At 41.5% G+C, this 19524-nt stretch overlaps 2 protein-coding genes across 5 annotated transcripts in view; one reads left to right on the forward strand and one right to left on the reverse strand.

Annotated features, from left to right (window-relative positions):
* The window catches only part of npr2 (natriuretic peptide receptor 2), a 45398-nt gene extending 37945 nt beyond the window's left edge, over positions 1-7453 (reverse strand). For both annotated transcript variants that reach the window (XM_049019832.1, XM_049019831.1), the window contains exon 1: positions 6480-7453. In XM_049019832.1, coding sequence (XP_048875789.1) covers positions 6480-7167 — 688 coding nt within the window. In that variant the 5' untranslated portion in view covers positions 7168-7453. The remainder of the gene's footprint in view (positions 1-6479) is intronic.
* A 3995-nt stretch (positions 7454-11448) lies between these two features.
* The window catches only part of fer (fer (fps/fes related) tyrosine kinase), a 41897-nt gene continuing 33821 nt past the window's right edge, over positions 11449-19524 (forward strand). For all 3 annotated transcript variants that reach the window (XM_049019834.1, XM_049019835.1, XM_049019836.1), the window contains exon 1: positions 11449-12150. The gene's annotated coding sequence lies outside the window, so the exon portion shown is untranslated. The remainder of the gene's footprint in view (positions 12151-19524) is intronic.

Here is a 19524-nt window from a genome sequence, read left to right on the forward strand (position 1 = left end):
CATTTATACATTTTGGAGGAAAACAAACTGCTGGGTATATTATTCTATACCTGCAAAGAGCTACACAATTTTTGATATCTCATTAGCAGCATTAAGAGGCATTGGCACACAAGACTGTGACCATAAGGAATTTATACAAACTGGATAAGGAGGCCTAGGAAGGGGAAGGGGAAGGAAAATCCAGAGCAAGAGGGGGGTACAGTCTCCCTGCATGTTATTCAGGACTTGCTGTGTGTGTTTGTTTAGATTTTCTGATATTAGCAAAAGTTGTGTTCAAGTGTAATAAGCTGAAAAAACTCATTCTTCACTGAGACCTGAAGATGTGACCAGAGCAAATGGCTTCATATTCAACACAGTGAATTCTGAAAAAGGTGGGGAATGCGGAATCCCACCACTACAATGGGCCTGAAAGATCTAATCCATGTTTCAGCAAAATAACATTAGATCGTCCGGTTATTGCAGGTGGGCCGAAATTAATCAAAACCTGCACTTATGGTGACTTATAAATGACGCCAAATATTAGAAATTTTAGGAATGCAGAATTAAAGGCTCTTCCCATTCCCATACCTCATTATAGCTGTGAGCTATCCCAGAACGTCCTTACACACACACAAGCACCAATTCATTATTTTTTCTTTATAATCACTTCATTTGATGGCTTGAAACATTTCTCTTCTTAGTGCTATTTCCCAAACACATCAAAACACATCGCTGAGAAAGGGATGCTATGCAATTATATTTCATCTTTAAAATTCGTTTTAAAAAATTAGTGTATGGCTGCTCCTTACAACCTGAAAGTAACAAACATATTTTCGAGGGTCAAAGTACAGTACCAGTCAAAACTTTGGACACACCAAGGAGAGAGACAGTATTGCACTATATGACCTGGCCACCTGACCCAGCAGAGATGTTTAGGAGGAGTTTGATTATAGAGTGAAGAATAAGCAGCCAATAAGTGCTTAGAAAATATTTCAGACCTACTTCAGCACAGCTGGAAAAGCATCCCAGGAGGCCACCTCATGAAACACGTGTAGAGGAGAAATTAGGGTCAGCCAGTCCCTGGAGTATTTGGGGTTAAGGGCCTTACTCAAGGGCACAATGGTGTCATCACTCTGACGACCATGGGATTTGAACCAGCAACCTCCCGAAACCCAACTCACAGAGCTGTTGCCCCCCAAAGAAATATTTTTTTTTATTTAATGCTTTTTTGGTCAGAGTATAATTCCATGTATGCTATTTTATAGAGTTTATAGATGTCTTGATTCTAAATTGTAATGAATAGTAGAGGTAAAATATCTATGGGAAGGTGTGTCCAAACTTTTGCCTGGTATAGTAGATTTCTCAGAATACATGCATGTGCATGCAAAACATACTAACAATGAATTTTTAAATACCAAGGTTACCCAAATGTACTGTAATTTGCTTAGAAAAAAAAACATTTATGTAACAACCACAAACAATGCAAGGCAATCAACAGACTGTAATGCACAACCAGTTATTTGTTTTTAATATTTAACCAGTTAATCTGTTGACAGCCACTGAATGACTCTTTCTTAAATAGATGAATTCAAAGTGTAGAATTGATCCAGGAGTATGTCTCATGACAATAACCAGTCCTAGTACACAAATGTTCCGGAAAATGCATCATAGTTCCACTTGGTATTACTGTAAGGGTGCAGTATTAATGCCAGAACACCTCCCATTTACACCCCAAAATCATCTAGAGTAATAAATTAAACATGGATGTGCGAATATAACATTACAGACTTTTTTGTGTACTACAAAAATGGATTAGCTCAAATTAAATAAACCCATAACCATCTATCATCATCACACCCCATATGTATTGCCTAAATAGAAAGAGGGAATTAATTAGGAAAGCAAGGAAGGGCAAAGGGGAGAAGATGCTGTCGTTCACATTCTGACAAAAAAGATCAAGCGGCAACTCACTATTAAAAGCTAACAGCCACACGAGCAGTGTAAAAAGGCTGGGAGGAACAGTGGAGGTACCTCACTCTCTAATGTGTCAGAGGCAAATGGGGCTTTTTCTGACCTCAGCAGGAACATGGTTTTATGGGGAGCTACGCTTTTAAAGGCACGCATATGTTTCATTCAAAACATCCATCCATCTTCTAACCACTTAGGATCATGAGGGGGTCTGGAGTCCATCCCAGATGGCACTGGACAGGCTGGAATAAATCACCCGCCTACACTATGGCTGATTTAGAGACACCAATTAGCCTAAGTTCAGGTCACTGGGCTGCAGCAGGAGACCAGAGTACCTGGAGGAAACCAATACAGCAGAGGGAGACCATATATACTCCACATACCGACTGGAGAGGGAACTCAAACCCCCAACCCTGGAGGTGTGGAACAGTAGTACTAAATAGTGTAACAATGCATACCCAAGCACCAATTAAAGTATTCCCAAGAGGAAAAAAAAAACAAAAAAAAGAATCTATTTGCACTTTGACATTTGGTTATAATGGTACAACACAATTATTAAGCGAGTACTTTAATAAAGCTCCTCTCCTGCCCACTCCTGAAGATCGAGAATGTGCATAAGACAAAAATTGGCTGTTTTTCCTGAGTCACACACATCTCCACTGCCAATGAGGTTGAACCACTCAACACTTCTCTGAATAAGGTAGAGTTTAGTACCAGCACACATACTAAATACTTTAGCTGTTCCCCTGACCTTGAGACATGCTTGAAAACTATTTTTAACTACTTGATGTTACTGCAGTATAATCTGAACACCAACAATGAATGCAGTCTGTCCCGGGGCTTTACAGGCATGGCGATCTACCAAGCCTCAGCGTTAAACCAACATGCCACGGTCCTCTGTTAACAAGCAGCCAATTTACCGCTAAAGTAACGAGGGTAAATTAATGAAGAGCAATTTAGGGAACAGTAATGTACTGTAGCACCAGTTACGGTAACCGGTTTAGGTCGACTTTTTTGGCAGTATTTCTTTAAAAACACATTTATGAAGATTTTAAAAAATAACACCCTTATTTTTTTCAACACCCTTCAGAAAAGTTTCAGGAACGTTTTCTCTGTCCCCCCTCCCCCACTAAAACATTATGAATGCAAGCAAATTTCAGGTAAAGAAGCAGTGCTGTAAACAGCCTAGAAGATGCAAAGAGCTTTGTGGAACTTCTGTGCTTTGACACATGATTTATTCATGTTTGCCTGGTTTTGTATCTTCTGTCTGAGAACCTAAAGAAATGCACCACTTGCAAAAGTACGTGTTTGGTGGCGGAGACGCAAACATGTGCATTTTAGGTTTGCTAAAGTGATCCTGCAGGGGTAATTTTGCCTGCGTTACCTGGTTCTGAGGCAATAATACAGACATATGCAGCATGTTTAAGTTTAATGACTTTGTCAAGGTGCTAGAGCTGCTTTGAGAGGAGCGGAGGCACTTCATTTTCTGCTCTGCTTAATGGTTCCAGCCTTATTGCTACGTCTGTCACAATACAAATACTTGACATTAAAATATTACAATAAATATTTAAATATTGGTTTGCTGTTAAACTACATCTCTACGGCACATAATTTAATCATGGTTTAGTGTTTAAAATATTGAACTTTTCTTTGTTCTGCCATGTTTTAGAGGACCAAGAGGTGAAGATCAAGAATACTTGCCTTAGTTAGTCATTTTGTTTAAAAAGCAAGTAAGTCCACTGCTAGAGCTGACCGTGCTAAAAATGAAGCATTTCCAAAGCTGCAGAGAAGGGTCCTGCGAGGGTCATTCTGTCGCTCACCCTGATTGGATGGCAGCGGCTTGAAAGGTTTAACACCTCGTTCAGAGATCAACATGCCAGCAGGTCAGCAGTTTAAACAAGAACAAAAAGGCTTTGGTATGAGTAAACCAAGAAAAAGCGGGGAAGTCCAGAAGGCCAAAATATCAGCAACAAATGAGGAAATGAACAGTGTGCCCTGATTGGCCCACTTGTGCCCATCAGCCGCAGCCATTTGAAACGTTCTGAAGGAGTCGAAGAGCGATTCTTTAAGAAGCATGTGAAATGGGAAAAATAAAACATTTCCCCTAACAGCGCATATTAATTAGTCTGTCTCGAGTGAGAGCAGGGCGACCAGAGGTCTGGAGAGCGCTCTCCAATCATTCAATTCAATTCAATTTATTTTTATATAGCGCTTTTCACAACAAAGTTGCCCCAATGCGCTTTACAGGAGTGTGTTGTGGAACATCCTTAACAAAGATAACGACAGAACACAGAAACAGTGAATCATGAAATGTCATACAGCGCTCAAGCTACAAATGACCACTAATGGATTTCAGCATCATGCATCCTGACAGGACCATGGCTCTAGCACATGGGGCTGAAATGCTGACTGAAAGCTGGAAATTAACAAAAATCTGCTAAAGTGATAAAACGATCACAATAGTGAGCACGCCACTGAGAAGCCTGAAGACCCAGACAAAAGACAGAAAGTTCCGGAAGAGCACTGTTTATATGGTCACCAGCAGGCAATGTTGACTTGACAGCCCCCCACAGTAATAATAGTAACACAGTGGCATTCTGTATGTTATTCTACTGCAGTACAGAGGGTACAACTGCGGTTTGGGAAAGTCTGTAGGGAGGCCAGTTTGGAAATACAGTGAAGGGCTTTGGCCCCGGTGGCATCTTTCCTTAAGCAAATTAAGGACAGTCTGCCGGCCTTATGTCAGCTTGCTCTGGAAGTGCCAAATTCCACACTCTGCTAGGCTGCAATCCGTACTTCCTGAAGCTGGTCCGCACCTCGGACAGCGAGCGTCTGTGTCTGACAGTCCTAACTTTTACAGTCACATGACATCACAGTATAAACACTAAATCAGGCTGAACAGAAACAACTCCCCATTCAGCACACGCATATAACAGCTTCATCGAAAAGACCGTAGTAGTTAGGCCCATTAGCTGTGTAAGATTTTCAAAAACCAACCCTGATTATTAACAATAAAACCCAAATACTAGGTAACAATAAAAACATATCAATAAATATTATTGATCTTCTTTGCAATTACTTTATTCAAAAAACAGCTGTCTCATTGTCCCAAGAACTATCAAAAGTACAAACTACACTATTAAACTAAAATCAACACTAAAATAAATTTTAAAATGAGCCCCTGCTTGATGTGTTCACTATTGAACCATTTTTAAATAAAATACTCCACACTATTTTCGGTGCTCTATCTTTAGCCACCCGCTGATGAACAGTGCCCAGGTTTCTGTATGACAGCGATACACTGAGGCGACTCTAACGTGCCGATATGGCCGTCTGCATAACCTGCCTGCTCATTTTGTATCCCGCCTCAGGCACCTGAATCATCCAGACACAACTGCTGTCCTGACAACTGCCTGTCGGTATCCAGCAGGGTGCAGAGGCTCTTGCCTGCTTTACTAATATACTGTACAGTTTATTTTCAGAAGTATTACTCAGTCTATGTCTAAATGTCTTTTTTACTGTCTCAATGTGTGTGTTATGCTACTGTAAATTCGTTCAGGATTAATAATCTAACTATCTACCTTCAGCCACCTTCTTTCAAGATGTCAGAGAATAATATTCATCTTGTGTTTAAAATATAAATTTCCTGCATCTTGTGTTCCACTGGGCTATTGCTATGCTTAGAGAAATCTAAAGGTCACTCACTTATTTCCCCCGAAAAGCAAGCCACCCAAACACATACTTACTGACAGCTTTCTTTACACATGTGTGCTATAACCCAGTCTTTAGAATTTATCATTTATTTGCTGGTATTTTGCACAACATGTGCAACTGCATAATCCGTTTACCAGATAAAAAGCACAAATGCAAGACAAACAACAATAGATAGATAGATAGATAGATAGATAGATAGATAGATAGATAGATAGATAGATAGATAGATAATTGTAAGTATAACATTGTCCAACAAAGTTTATATGACTATAATCTCCATAGATTAAATCATATAATTTTATTATAATAATAGGAATGAATAATAATAGGTCTGATAAATGCCATTCAGTTTCATTACAAAATAACATTTAATATTATCTTTCCATATTATTTTACTCTTCACAATGTCTGCTTTTTATCAGAATACAAAAACTCAAAGATCTTGCATTACCGTTGTCAAAATGTTCAGGAACAAGCACACATTTTGCATCATAAATAACTGAATACAAGCAGATGGCAGGAATCAATAACCACGAAGCTGGCGGCACGTGATCACACATCCTTTTAAATGTACCAGTTATATGTCAGTGCACAGGTAAAAATGTCAATTATTTCTTTATGGGGAGAATAAAGAATGCATAAAAACTCTTATCATGGGTTTTTTGTTATACAAAAGGGAATTTAAATCTGTTCGATTCCACTGCTCTCTAATAATCTGTCTCCACAAACTTTATTAAAAGTAAAGGTGGCACGTTGGCCTCCCTGACATGCAATGCATGAATCCGGGCATGCAAATCATATACGCGCGGCAAACTTACTCCGTCCAGACTCTTTAATGTTGGCTATAATCTCCTTGTAATCGCCGATCTCGGTGGCAGAATAGGGAAGCGCCTCCATGGTGATGTTTTCTTGCCGCAGGAAAGTGTAAATGCCTTCGGAGAGAAAGTAATACGGCCTATCGTCGGTCTTTAGGTCCAGGTAGATCAAAACCGCCCGGCTGGTCCAGTTGAAATGCGAGTGTAGGTAAAAAGCAAACTCCCCGAGTTTGCTGGTGGAGGGCCCCGTCCTCACGATGGTTTTGTACTCCGTCTTGGCATCGAAACCATAAGCTGGTGCCCCGGCCGTTATCAAAGGTAGTTTCCAGTGGGTCGCAAACCTTCCCACCGAGGCCACTGAGTACACGCACCCAGGTCCGAAGAAGGCATCTGGCTTGCTGTACAGGGTGTCCACGGCGATGATGAGAGCCCTGGTCTCGGAGCAGCCGCTGCCCTGCACCTCCGTGCTGATGTTCAGGAGGTTGATGGAGTAGCCCTTCAAGAGGCGCTCCTTCTGGACCTCCTCGTGTGCCATGCGTATAGCCGGGAAGACCCTTGGCAATGCCCAGGGATACTTATCATAATTATCCGGGAGCATCACCGCCACCGTTATGTTCATCCCCACGTCCGATCGGCACTTCCCTATCATAAAGTACGTGAATAGAAGTACCAAACTGTATCCAAGGTCCATTTTGTGTCCTATTGCATTTGGTTCAACGCGTAAAAAAAATCGAGCGACCAGTTCAGGAAGAAAAAAGCGAGTACACCTGGCGCGTGGGACAAGGAGTTCCCGTCATCAAAACCATAAGTGTGACGCTTAAGGAGTTTAAGCAAATGATGTACCGACGGCAGGAAAAAAATTAAGTTTCTGCGATCACTTTGCCGCAGCTCACTGACTGTAGCGTGGGCTCAGCTCATTACTGCTGATGGGCGCTCCTTCCCCAGTCCCTCCTTGGGCTTGTGTGATACCATCCATCCACATGACTAAAGCTTAAGTGGTCCGTGAATTTCAGCTCAGCCCACAAAACGTCATATATAACACGCTGGGCAAATTGATGGACCAGCAGCGCCATCTGTCCGACAGCGCATCGGGGGGTAGAACAATCTGATTCCCTGTCAATAACACCTGAGACTGGGGTGCGATCTAGAATGCCGAGCAATATAAAGTCTTACATGAGGACTACAAAAAAAATCATAGTTTTACTACTCAATTAGTCAGTTCTAATCACTAATTATTTTGGTCGTTTTTTATTTGTACATTTATGCAGTAAGAAAAAAAACATGAGAAGAAGAAACTACATGAATTCTTGGATCAGTCAGAAAATTGTAACATTATATCAATGCGATTACGAAATCATTCAATGGGCGTTATTTAGTATTGTATTTCCGATTATTAGCGATGCTAGAAAAAAGTTTTCATATAGCGCCACCCTGTGGGCAAGAGTTACTCTGTTGAAGAGCATTGTAGGTAGAAGTTAAGACAAAATAGCCGAAACTTTAAAGACAGCTACAATGATGTGGTAAGACTGAATTTCAGTTAGTAGTATGCATAATTGTATGTGTGGTTTGTGCCTCAGCAGGTTAGCATGCTGTACCTGTGAGTGGAGGGTTTGCTAGTTGAAGTCCAATTGGCTGGCAGAATGATTTCAACAAGGCTCTTACCCCCTGATTGTTGCAGGGTTTAGCTGACCCTGCTTTTTCAATTGTATGTCACTTTAGATAAAACCATGTGCTATGCCACAAATGTACAGACTCGAAGATGACCACAGCATTAAGTCTGCACCTCTGGACTCAGTCTCAACAAAATACCAAACACTGCAAGTTTCACAAATCTGGGATTTATAGCTGGGCTGCCATTTGGTGTACAAAGCACAAACCCAGGACCTCTGAGTTTTGGAAAAATGTCAGTTGAGTCATCCTGACTCTTTTTCCTACATACAGATGGGTTTGGACCCACAGACAGTGTCTATTGGTGTGGGCGCCCATCCAGTGAGAGTCATTAGGTCTGATGGCTGCTCTGCATGGTGGCATGACGGCCAAGAAACACAAGTCCATTTTACAAGACCAGGTGTGTCCTATGGTGCAAACACTGTTCCCACTGCTTCCATGCACACTGCAAACACTGTTCCCACTGCTTCCATGCACACTGCAAAGTGGTTTCATGAATATCAGGTCAAGTTAAACACCTTCCATGGCAGCCCTAGTAACCAGATCTAAGCACCACTGAAACTTTATAGTATTTTCTGGAACAAGATTTCCATCTCCTCCATCCCATAAAGAGCAACCTAAACACTTGCAAACTACATTTTAAAGTTCATTTGAAAATTTTAAAGTTCAGATAATTTGACATGAAAACCAGAAAACAAGGACTAATACACCCATGTGAAACACGTATGAAACCAGGAAGAATGATCTGGAGCTGTCGAACATGCCATCAGCAGGGTAACGTCCCCTATGTCAGCGATTACTTACCTGATTATTCATAGTATCAATCTCAGGTTCAACAAAAAAGAACCAAAACCTCTTGTATTTAAACAACACATGTTTCTTGGGTTAGAAACAAAACTGACACACAGATTAACCTTCTGATGCAAAAAACTCCCTTATCTATCTGCCACAATGAGGTCCGGAATTATTATTATACTGTGACTGGGGTCCCTTCCGTTAATTTTGCAGACCCACATAGCCATAGGCCTACCAGGCGATTGCATGGTATACCAGATTGCCAGTCCAACCTATAGGTCTTCGAAAATATGTGTCTCATTATAGTTTTCTAATGCTCTGCCTAATATCTAGACACACTTTGCAATGGTGAATTAAGAAGCTGGAGATCCAACTAGTGCAGTTTACAGCAAATAACTGCATAAATAATTAAAACTGTGGACTTGTAAACAAACACAGTATATAATAAATGAAATAGATCCCAAAAATGTTCCCCAATCATGATTCACCTGTTGAAATTCTGCCATTTAAAATCCATCCATTTATTTTCTGCTGCTTAGCTGGGGTAGGGTTCATCCATCCATCCATCCATCTTCTGTAACTGCTTACCCTATTCAGGTAGCAGAGTGGTGCGGAGCCTATCCCAGGGGCAATGGGCATAAAGAAGGAAACAACCCAGGGTGGGGCGCCAGGCCATCACAGGACACACTCACACACACCTACAAGCAATTTTAGTAACTTCAGTCAATCTCAGCATGTTTTTGGATAGTGGCGGGAAAACAGAAAACCCACACAACAACATGAGGAAAACATGCAAATTCCACACAAGGAGCCATGACAGAGACTCAAAACCTGGTTCTAGAGGTGTGAGGCAACAGTGCTAACCACTGCACCACCATGTGTTTTGTGAATTTAAGGTTACGTTTACAGCTGGTACAACTGTGACAGGCAGCTGGGTTCCTATGTGAGAGAACCAGTGTCAGAAGATGGGAGCAAGTATAGGACAGTGACAGGACAGCGAGCTGACCTGGTCAGGTCACACTTGTTTGGGACCCTGTGTCGGGAAGTTGAACTCCACACTGACACTGGGAGAGCAGAACATTCCTTAAAGACAACTGGAGACAAGACTATGCACTGCTCGTGGATGTTAAACGGGTATATTTTTGTTGGATAACAAACACCTCTCATGCTGAGCCTGAGTCTGTCGGTACTGACAGGGAGTCGGGTGCCTGCCATGACTGTTAACACCTTCAGTAACTGTGCTGCAGCAAATCATTCATACTTGCAACATATTTCACTCCCCCTACTCCATCCTTGAAGACTGCATAACTGTAAAGTCATGAAGAGCTGTATCCAGGGACAAGCACTGAAGAGACTCCGAAGGGCTCCAGCTGCATTTGATTATTCTTCAATCTCTTTTTCTTGGCACAATATAGCAAGAGTTAAAACCCATCTTTCCCTGTTGTCCTTAGATCTTTAGTGTTTTATTAGAATTTAGTTGAATAGCCAGTTGCTGATTTACACTGATTTAACATACAGCTGAATATATTAGGTTTAGTATCTGATTCATAGACTCTCTTAAGACTTTCACCCTGTGTTGCTAAGCATGCTAGCCGTCAACTTTTACCATAAAATACCTGACAATTCTGGCATGTACGCTTCAGGCGCCTTCTGAGTATATTCTATATTGTGCCAACTGAGATCAGTCCGTGGTCTCAGCTCTTAATTAGTGATAAGTGACTGAAAAAGGAACTTGACTGGTGACACATGTGTTACAGCCACACGACGGGTATCACTGTCACTTTGCAGCTCCATTGTTGTGTATAAAAGCCATTGTGTCTTCACATAATAATGTTGCCATTGGCTCAGTGTGTCCTGCCTCCTATCATGTACAAAAACAACGCTGGAGTGTTAATAACAAGTGTTGCACTGTTAAATATAGGCTTCGGTCACATGATGTGTGGAGTACAAATCTAGGCCTATATAGATCTTTTTCACAATGATACATTGATCCCAGTTTCCATCAGTCTGGTGATGTGGATATGTCTATGTTATCATACCATCTGCCTTTTGTGGTGTAACTTAATCGAAATATATATATTTTTAATGAAACGTATATTAATATAAAGATACGTTGTTCAATGGAAATGCATATTTAGTTATCCTACCTTAAAATGTTACATGTGAATATGAAAGAGATATTTAAATTCAGTTTTCAAATAGCGTGGATAAGGAACGAATATGCTACTTACAGTAACTTCCAAAAACTTTAAATATACTACTTAAACGCAAATTTAAAAACAACATATACTACAATAACACTATTAAAATTATATACGTTAAGGCATCCTTGTGCCTTGTTTGTGGATCTGCCCATTAAGTCACACGTTGAACATGTTACATATTAAGAGATTTAATAATGAAAGTTTTAGAATGGGGTTTATCTTAAGAAAGCAAGTTATTTTTCTTTAAAGCACGTGTGGGAGCAGATGCCGTTTGCATGCTGTAAATTTCATTTTAAAAGATCGTGGCAGTGGGATGGTCCTAAGGAAGTGAGCAGAGCTGTTCCATGGAGGAAAATCTGGAAGGAAGCCAGAGCTGGAACAAAGAGCCTGTCCTAGGAAAACGCACGATCTGGAAAAGCGGCTCGCATGTACTTTGTAATAGCCTTATGCACAGGAAAACACCGGCAGCATTAACGGCTTGGATGTCCGTTTTTCAGGCATAGCCCGTTTGTCTTGTCCGGGCTGTCGGTGTTGGCTCTCGAGCTGCGGCCGCCCACCTTGTGAGCTCGCTTGCTAGCCGGCCGCCTGCGCAGCGCCTCGGTGCACGTCACCCTCCGGAGCTCCGCCATCCCGGAGCGGAAACCCCTCCCGAAACTGGGCTCCGTCAGCCTCGGGAACCCGTCGAGTGGAGAGGAAAAGGGGGAGAGAGAGAGAGGGACGTCGGCTTGATACAAACAAGGCACCAGGAAGCGCGGAGAAGCGACGAAAGAGGAGAGAAAGGGCGGCGTGGGGGCGCCGATCGAGGACTGGAGCATTGGGCGATTGCGGGTGATCCGCGGCAGTCCGGCCAAGGACTTTATCACACCTTTTTCGTGTTTTTTTTTTATTTTTTTTTTACTGAAACTGCAACATCCACCCGACATTGGGCTAACGCTCGGCTCGGTACTCAGAACCTCGGACCAGATGACTCCCTGAAACCCGAATCAGCTGGCCGATCTTCCCCCACGGTAAGTGCGGGCAGCCCCCCGGAGTCCATCCGGCCGGCTGGGCTCCTTTGTTCCGCGACTTTTACGCAGCCTTCAGTGGCTTCCCGGCCTCCGGTTCAGCTAACCGCTAGCGGGGCGAGAGGGTTCATTTTGACTGCTACGCTAAAGTTGTAAAGACACGCTGTTAACCCACCGGCGAGAGGTAAAAGAAAGAGGGGGGAGGAGGGCGGCAGCGCAGCCGGGCCCGGTAAAGATGTCGGTGCTGCGGGCTCGCGGCGTCGGTGATGAGCCGCATGCAGCTCGGCAAGCCTCGGGTGTCAGTGCCCTGCTGGCCGGCGGGGTCTGTGAACGCCGAACACTGGATAAGTGAAGGGAAAGACCCCAGGGGGTGACATGTATAAAATATGCATGATTAATACAGGGATACCGGACACCTCTCCTCGTGACTGACAATATAAATATTAAATGTGTTTTCAGGATGTATTATATGTAGGCTACATATAAACTGCAAATCGGCCAGTGCATTAGTGGTCAGTTAATAATAATAATAATAATGCATGTGACAATTGACGTATAATCACCATGTAAACTTCTTTTACAAATATATAAAGTTACTTAGGCGAGTATGAAAGGTCTTTTTTGAGCTTCTGGCATGCATGTTATTTATTTATTTAATTTTTCTTTTTTACTTTAGTAAGTGGGTGGGGTTACAGTGTCCACCGTCACCGGAGCTGTCGGTACCGGTATCAAGCTGCTCCTCAGCACGAATCCAGATTAAACTCCCATCATAAAGTGGCCTGCAGATGATTAAATGTTTAATAATAGATGGATTTGCTGGGATCCGTTTGCGTGACGATCCTCTCAAATACGCATCTTTGCATTTTTATGAAACGTAACGCAGGTCGTCTGTAACGAAAAGATGCACGGTTATTAGCACGTCGAAACTACTTTGTTTTTAAAAGAATTGGCGGTTTAAATTAATTTAATTTTAAAGGTAGTCTAGTCTTGATAATTTATAAATTGTCATTATTAGCCTATTGGATATGAGTATTTTTATAGACAGGCCTCTAAGCCAAGGAAAACTAAATGTCTTTAAGACTGGTGGAAATAAATGACAGCTGGAGTCAGCTTAAAATAAAGGTTAAATGTATGGGGCTCGTACATCTGGAAGTTGTGGCTCTGCGGCAGGTTATTTAGCATTTGTATTAAAATAATGTAGCCTTCAGTTGTGGTAACCGTTGTAGCGCTTTGCTTAGTGTAGTGTATTGTTTCCGTTGGTTACAGTTCCCGTTTTTAAATAAATTATTATACAACAAAAAACACATGTCCTTAATCTCAGAAGTTGCAAATCGCATATATTTACGATGGTTTTGCCAGATATTTAAGTATATATAAGTGTACATGGGGTTGTTCTGTACAGTGTGCTTATTAACAAAGTGCATTAATAATGAATTTCATGAATAATATATTTCATGTGATTGGCGTGTGTTTCAGCAGCGCATCCGTAAGATCAGCATGTTTTCGCCCGTGCTCTTTCGGCTGGAGACTGGGATAAAAACACTGGGTTTTCATGTTTTCTTTGGCAGGTTCGCACACGTCCGACCTGACAGGCGGATTTTTCGGACGCACTCCCAGCGACCAGTAGTGTGAATTAAAATCCACCTTCCGCTTTTTGGTCATTCTGACCGGTGCACCCTCCCCTTCGTTAAATTTAGGTGTCTTGCACATGCTGGGCTGTTAGTGAATTTGCTTGTGTGTTTGTTATAGTTTTTAATGCCAATACTTCACCGCTTCCCAAAAACCTCGTTTCCACTTTGGAATCGGGCACTTTCAGAGTCGATCTCTGCAGGAGATCTTAGGGTTAATTAAGAATAAGGAAATTCCTCCCCCCAGAGGTCGCTCCAGGGTGGTATTCGGATTGCTGTCCCCCCACGGAGCGGTTTAGTCGCACACAGCGAATCCTTGTTGTGCTAAACTCCCACTTACGTGCTCCTTCATCTCCCAAATTGTCCGATGGAATTATGGATGTTTACGTAACAGCCGAAAGCCAATTTATTAGCAATCCTGTTGACGCTCCCTGCTGTAATTAAAACTGCACGTTACCGCGTGCAGTGGGATCTTCTGAAAACCATAAAGAGGAACTGAAACTCTATCGTGTGTATAGGTGCCCTGCACCCAGTACTTCTGATAACAGCGTATTGTCCTTCTTTGCCAGAATCAAGTTAGTGAGAGTTACATAGTTGCTGAGTGCACATTGAATACTTATAATTGTTAAACAAAGCCTGTTCTTTTTCAACAAATAACAAATACACATGCATCTGTATCGTATCTCCCTGAATAAAAATGAGTGCTTGTAAACAAATATGCAATTGAAATCTAATACTAAAGTTTTTAATCCTCCTAGTTTGAAAGGTATGTGCGGTATGATGCACTGTCTCAGGTTCTAGGTCAGTTGAATGTTCTGTCTCAGGTTTTAGGTCAGTTGAAGTCGTATTGTATGAGACTAGTACTTGTGTATGAGTGAATTAGTCCTCTGAAGAATATTTGAGTATGTTTTTGTTTGTTCCCACATGAGACGTTGATTCTGAAACTTTTTATTCTCAGTGGCCCCCCACTTCTTTCAAGTCTATTTTTTACATCGCTGCTGCATAATTTGTTCAGCTGCTGGTTCTTTTGCAGGAATCTTGGCCTTACAGACTCACAATGACCCCTCTCTCCCACTCCCCACCAAAGGAACATGGCTAGTTTGATAATTGTGGAGTGTTTCAGAGTGTTGTTTTTTATATGGAGTTTGCATTTGAAAAATGGAACAATGTGCTTTTCATGACTCCAATGTAGGAAGTTGTGTGTTATTGGCTGAAGTGTTTATGACCTTTCCTTCAGTGTGCTATTCGGTTGATGTGTGGAAAAAACAACTTTCAAAATATGTCCTGAACCTGCTGTTTTGATGTATTTTGGCCTTCCTTTGCGTCTTGCTAAACTGTGGTTCTTTTCTTGACCTTTGGGAGGGTGTTAACACCTGACAAAGAGCAGGAGCTGTGTCCCAATCACCTGGTTCATTGCAATCAGCTACTGTGCTCTGCCTGAAGCAGTGCTGGTCTGTTGCTGGTCCCCACTGCAATGGACTCCACTGGTCCTCCAGGCCTTGGTTAGCTGATGCTGCACTGGTTTCCATTTAAAGTTTTTTTTTTTTTAATCATTGTTGTTAACCATGTCAGAGAGACATGAAGTTTGGACGGTGAAATAATGAAGGCATAGGGTTGTCTGCCCCCCCCCCCCACCCCCGTTCTAGAAAGTGCGTTTCTGGGAAGCTGAATGCTATGTGATATTATGTTTTTGTTCATCAGCTGAAAAACCAGGAGCGGTGTTAACAATGATGTTGCACCATGAGGAAAGCCACATAAATATCATTCTCAGAAAACGTAGCCCATCTCAGCTTGGTGCTGGACACAGCTGAGACAGGGGACTGCTAAAATGTAAGAAGGTAAACGTCCCGAAGGACATCTCTTTTTCAGTGACATTTATGTGTATTTAGTGGATTCTGAATGCTGGAAAAAAGCCAGTAGGAGATTAAGGTAGTTAACTGGTTTATTTGTCAACAGTGATCACAGGAAATCTAGGGACACTCAAGCTCACTTGATTTTATAAAAATGTTTGAGGTTTATTGATTTCATAGCAAAAGTCAATTGACAAGCAATGTTTAACATATCTGCCCATATCTTCCCTGCAGACTATTAATTTCAAGTGTGTTTGGCTCCCGAAGGGTTTTATGTTATTGCAAAGGTGTTATCGATTAAAAAGCACCCAATGATGCTTATCAATAAACTTTTTTTAACTCCAAACGGCTCTTTTACAACTATAATTTGGGATTCAGTCACTACTTGAAATGAATGTTTTACTTAAAACTTCTGGTTGTTTGCAGTGTGATCTATATTTTTTGTAAATAACAAAAATCATTACTTCATTCATGTATGAAAAAAAATACATTTGCAATATTTTTACTGAATAAAGTGAGCATCTCAAAACTCTCTGTGAGCACTGCATTGTATTTATCTCTATAGGGGGATTGGAACATTTTAGGAATACTTTGAGTTAAATGACTGTCTTTCGAGCTGCTGACACAATAATATTCCATTTCCTGTGAAACAGTGGGAAGCATAGTACCTGTTTTATATTTAAAAAGCCTCTGTTGATATATTTTTCCCCTCATGTTCGATGAAGGCCGGATGCAAAGCTTTACAGCACGAGTCGTATCGAACAGCCAAATGGCAGGGTGGACAGATAGTAAGTTCATGTCACTCACAGAGAGGAAATGGCACTAATTCATGGCCATTGTTTAAGGCCGTCATGCAGGTTTTTGTATGGTAACCTGGTATTTTCTCTCTCTAATGACAAAGCAAGGGGAGGAGGAGCCTTTTAAAGACGACGTAATAAAATATGCATTTCCTGGAATGTAGTTGTTTTTCATAAGGTTCTATTTTTTGTTGCAGATACTTGAAAATAGAAAACACCTTAGAATATATGTGACAAATGGAGTACCACAGAAGTGTGCAAAAAAACTGTGTCTTGGATTCCTCAAAATAGCGACCTTTTGCCCTGTTAAGAGCTTCACAAACACAGGGCATTCAGTTAACATGTTTCAGCAGGAAATTACCAGATCTTCTGTAACTGTGATGTAGTGATGTAGAGCAGGTTCACTAGGATGGAGCTCTGCCAAATGGGCAGGCCAGGTCATTAGTGTGGTGTGTTCTTCACCTCCCGCCATCGCCTGATTGTTCTTGCACGATCTTGCAGAAGAATGAAAGTAGCAGTCCAAGCGGCTGTAGTCTGGAGGGAATGGCATGCCTTTGAGGCCCGTGATGCTGAGATAGGCCTATCGCCTGAGATGTCATCAGATTGCTGTCGTGGTTTCAGCAGATTGGCAGCTCTGTCACTAGCGGGCAGCCGCCCCCACACCAGGCCAGCACCCACCGTGCCGCTTGTGCAGTACTGACGCACTCGTCCTCTCTGCATCTTGCAGATGTTTGGTGCTGCTTCCACATTAGTTTGTCTAATTTGTTTGATGAATAAGTGTACAGATAACAACTCATAGATAATTATGGCTTCAGATGGGTACTCCAACTTAAATTAACTCCCTACCTCGTGACTGGTACTGTGTGCTTGTATGTATGAGTGTTCTGTATGCTGGGGCATATCTTTGGGCTGAGCCTTGCGGGGAGGGGGAGTTCTCCACCCATTTAAGGGGGTCCAGGGGGTTGTATTGGCTGGTTTTCATTATTGAGAGGATTACAACCTCCCCCCCTTATAATTTACACCCATGACTGTATATGTAGAAATATGTATATATGTGTCATTTTTTCACTAAACCACAATGAACTCTCACCCTGCCTTTGTGACCCAATTAGCCCCACATCCTGTACTCGGCAACGCTCGTCTTGTGGTCCAGTTAGTGTGACACTTTAGTGTGTACCTGTCCTGCTTTCCCTCTTTCCACATACAGTGGAATCCACTTATAGTGATCATGTCTGTCTGGGTGAAATTCATCAGTATAAGTGGATGATAATTTTTTTTCTTTTCCTTTGTCTCAGGCAGATTACCATCTAATTGACATTTGTATATTTACATGCATATAAGGTATAAAACTGACAGCGTCGCTATTTATTGACTCTTTAAAAACACAGTATAGATGTTTCAACGATGCCCTGCGGTGTTTTGGCAGCTGCCTGGGGTTGGTTCCTGCCTGCGCCTATTGTTCCCGGGATAGGCTGCGGGCCCCCCCGCGACTCCAGTTGGGATTAAGCGGTTTCAGAAAATGGATGGATGAGTGATTCAACGATTATCAAATGATAGTATTCTACAGATTAAATGACTGAACTGTGTATAATTCAATTATGCTGTAATACAGCACTGTACTAAACAAAAAATACAGCTTATTGTAGTTATGCTTTGCATCTCATCGGCTTGTTTTTTGCAGTTCATACGCTATGAGTCTATATTTGTCACTGAGAGAAAAATGCTTTCTTTTTCCTGTCAGGTTGTTTGTGCACACTGCATTAGCCTTAGGTAGCCAGCTTGAAGCAGATGGGTTACCACAAAGTAAAATAGGATGATCAAAGTAAAATAAAGAAAAGAAAATAAATTACCATCGTTTTACTTTTCTTCTTATGTTGTCATGTGTGTGTGTGTGTGTGTGTGTGTGTGTGTGTGTGTGTGTATATATATATATATATATATATATATATATATATATATATATATATATATATAAACAAAATAAACATTGTAAGTGGAATACTTAATTACTCTAAGTGAATCACTCAATACTTGTACAGGAATTTTTGATCCGTTTAAGTGGTTGATCACTATAAGTGGTTTCCACTGCATGTATGGAAACATGTATTTATATATTTGTGAAGACTTAATTTTTTTAATGCATGCATAGGAGTGCAGTTTCCACCCCCATAAGAGTTCAGAAACTTTTTTTTTTCCAGTGTGAGCATGTGCCCACTGGCCAAGGCAGGCATCAGTGCTGAGATTGCTCTGTAGTGCTGTTTTGTTACTGTTTTACTTGTACTGTTTCACTTGTAGACGGGTGTTGTATGTGAAGTTTGGACATGTTGTTCTTGTAACATCTCCATCATGTCTTGCCTTTGTGTTTTCACACCATCACCGCTGTGGCCGGTGGTGACACCCCGCCTTTATTTTTGTAGGTCCCCTGACCAAGACTGCACTGTTAATCTGGGCTCCATTCACTCTTGAGCTCTTCATATGCCTCACACAGCTTAACGGGAAAGGTACTGTTGCTGAGAGAGCAGTTATGTTCCTAGAATAGCACACAGTAGAATTAAAGCTTAAACGAACGTTGTGATCTCTGTGAACGGCAGAGCAGGCACTTTGTGGTGGTATTTCAAGCTAAATGGGTTGGGTGAATTTGATAATCATCTTGATAAAAATTGGTGTCGTGAAAAAAAAAAGTGAATACTTTATGGGTCATTGCAGCGTTAATCTAATGATTTTTTTTATTGTTGGTCTGCCATGCAGGGGTGGAAGCTTTGTGATCTTTGTTTCCTGTTCTGAACTTCTGAGGGTGTTTTGGAGCCCTGTGAGAAACTTGTTGCTCGATAAGATTCTTTATTGTCGATGCTTGTAGAGCAGTGGGATATCTGAGAGGTACAAACTGCATAGTGAATTATAACTGGATCCATGGTATCCTGGGGCACATTGATGTGAGGTAGGTATTTAAATTTTAAATCGATTATTTTGATAATCTTTTTTTTAACTTCACTGAAAAAATTCACAAAATATTACCGTGGGAGCTTAATTGTAAACTATTTATGGAATGTAAAGTAGAATCTCGGAACATTAATTGTTATTATGAAACAGGGAGAAAAAGCC

This window comes from Brienomyrus brachyistius, chromosome 7, assembly GCF_023856365.1.
Source record: "Brienomyrus brachyistius isolate T26 chromosome 7, BBRACH_0.4, whole genome shotgun sequence".
Classification (NCBI taxonomy): domain Eukaryota; kingdom Metazoa; phylum Chordata; class Actinopteri; order Osteoglossiformes; family Mormyridae; genus Brienomyrus; species Brienomyrus brachyistius.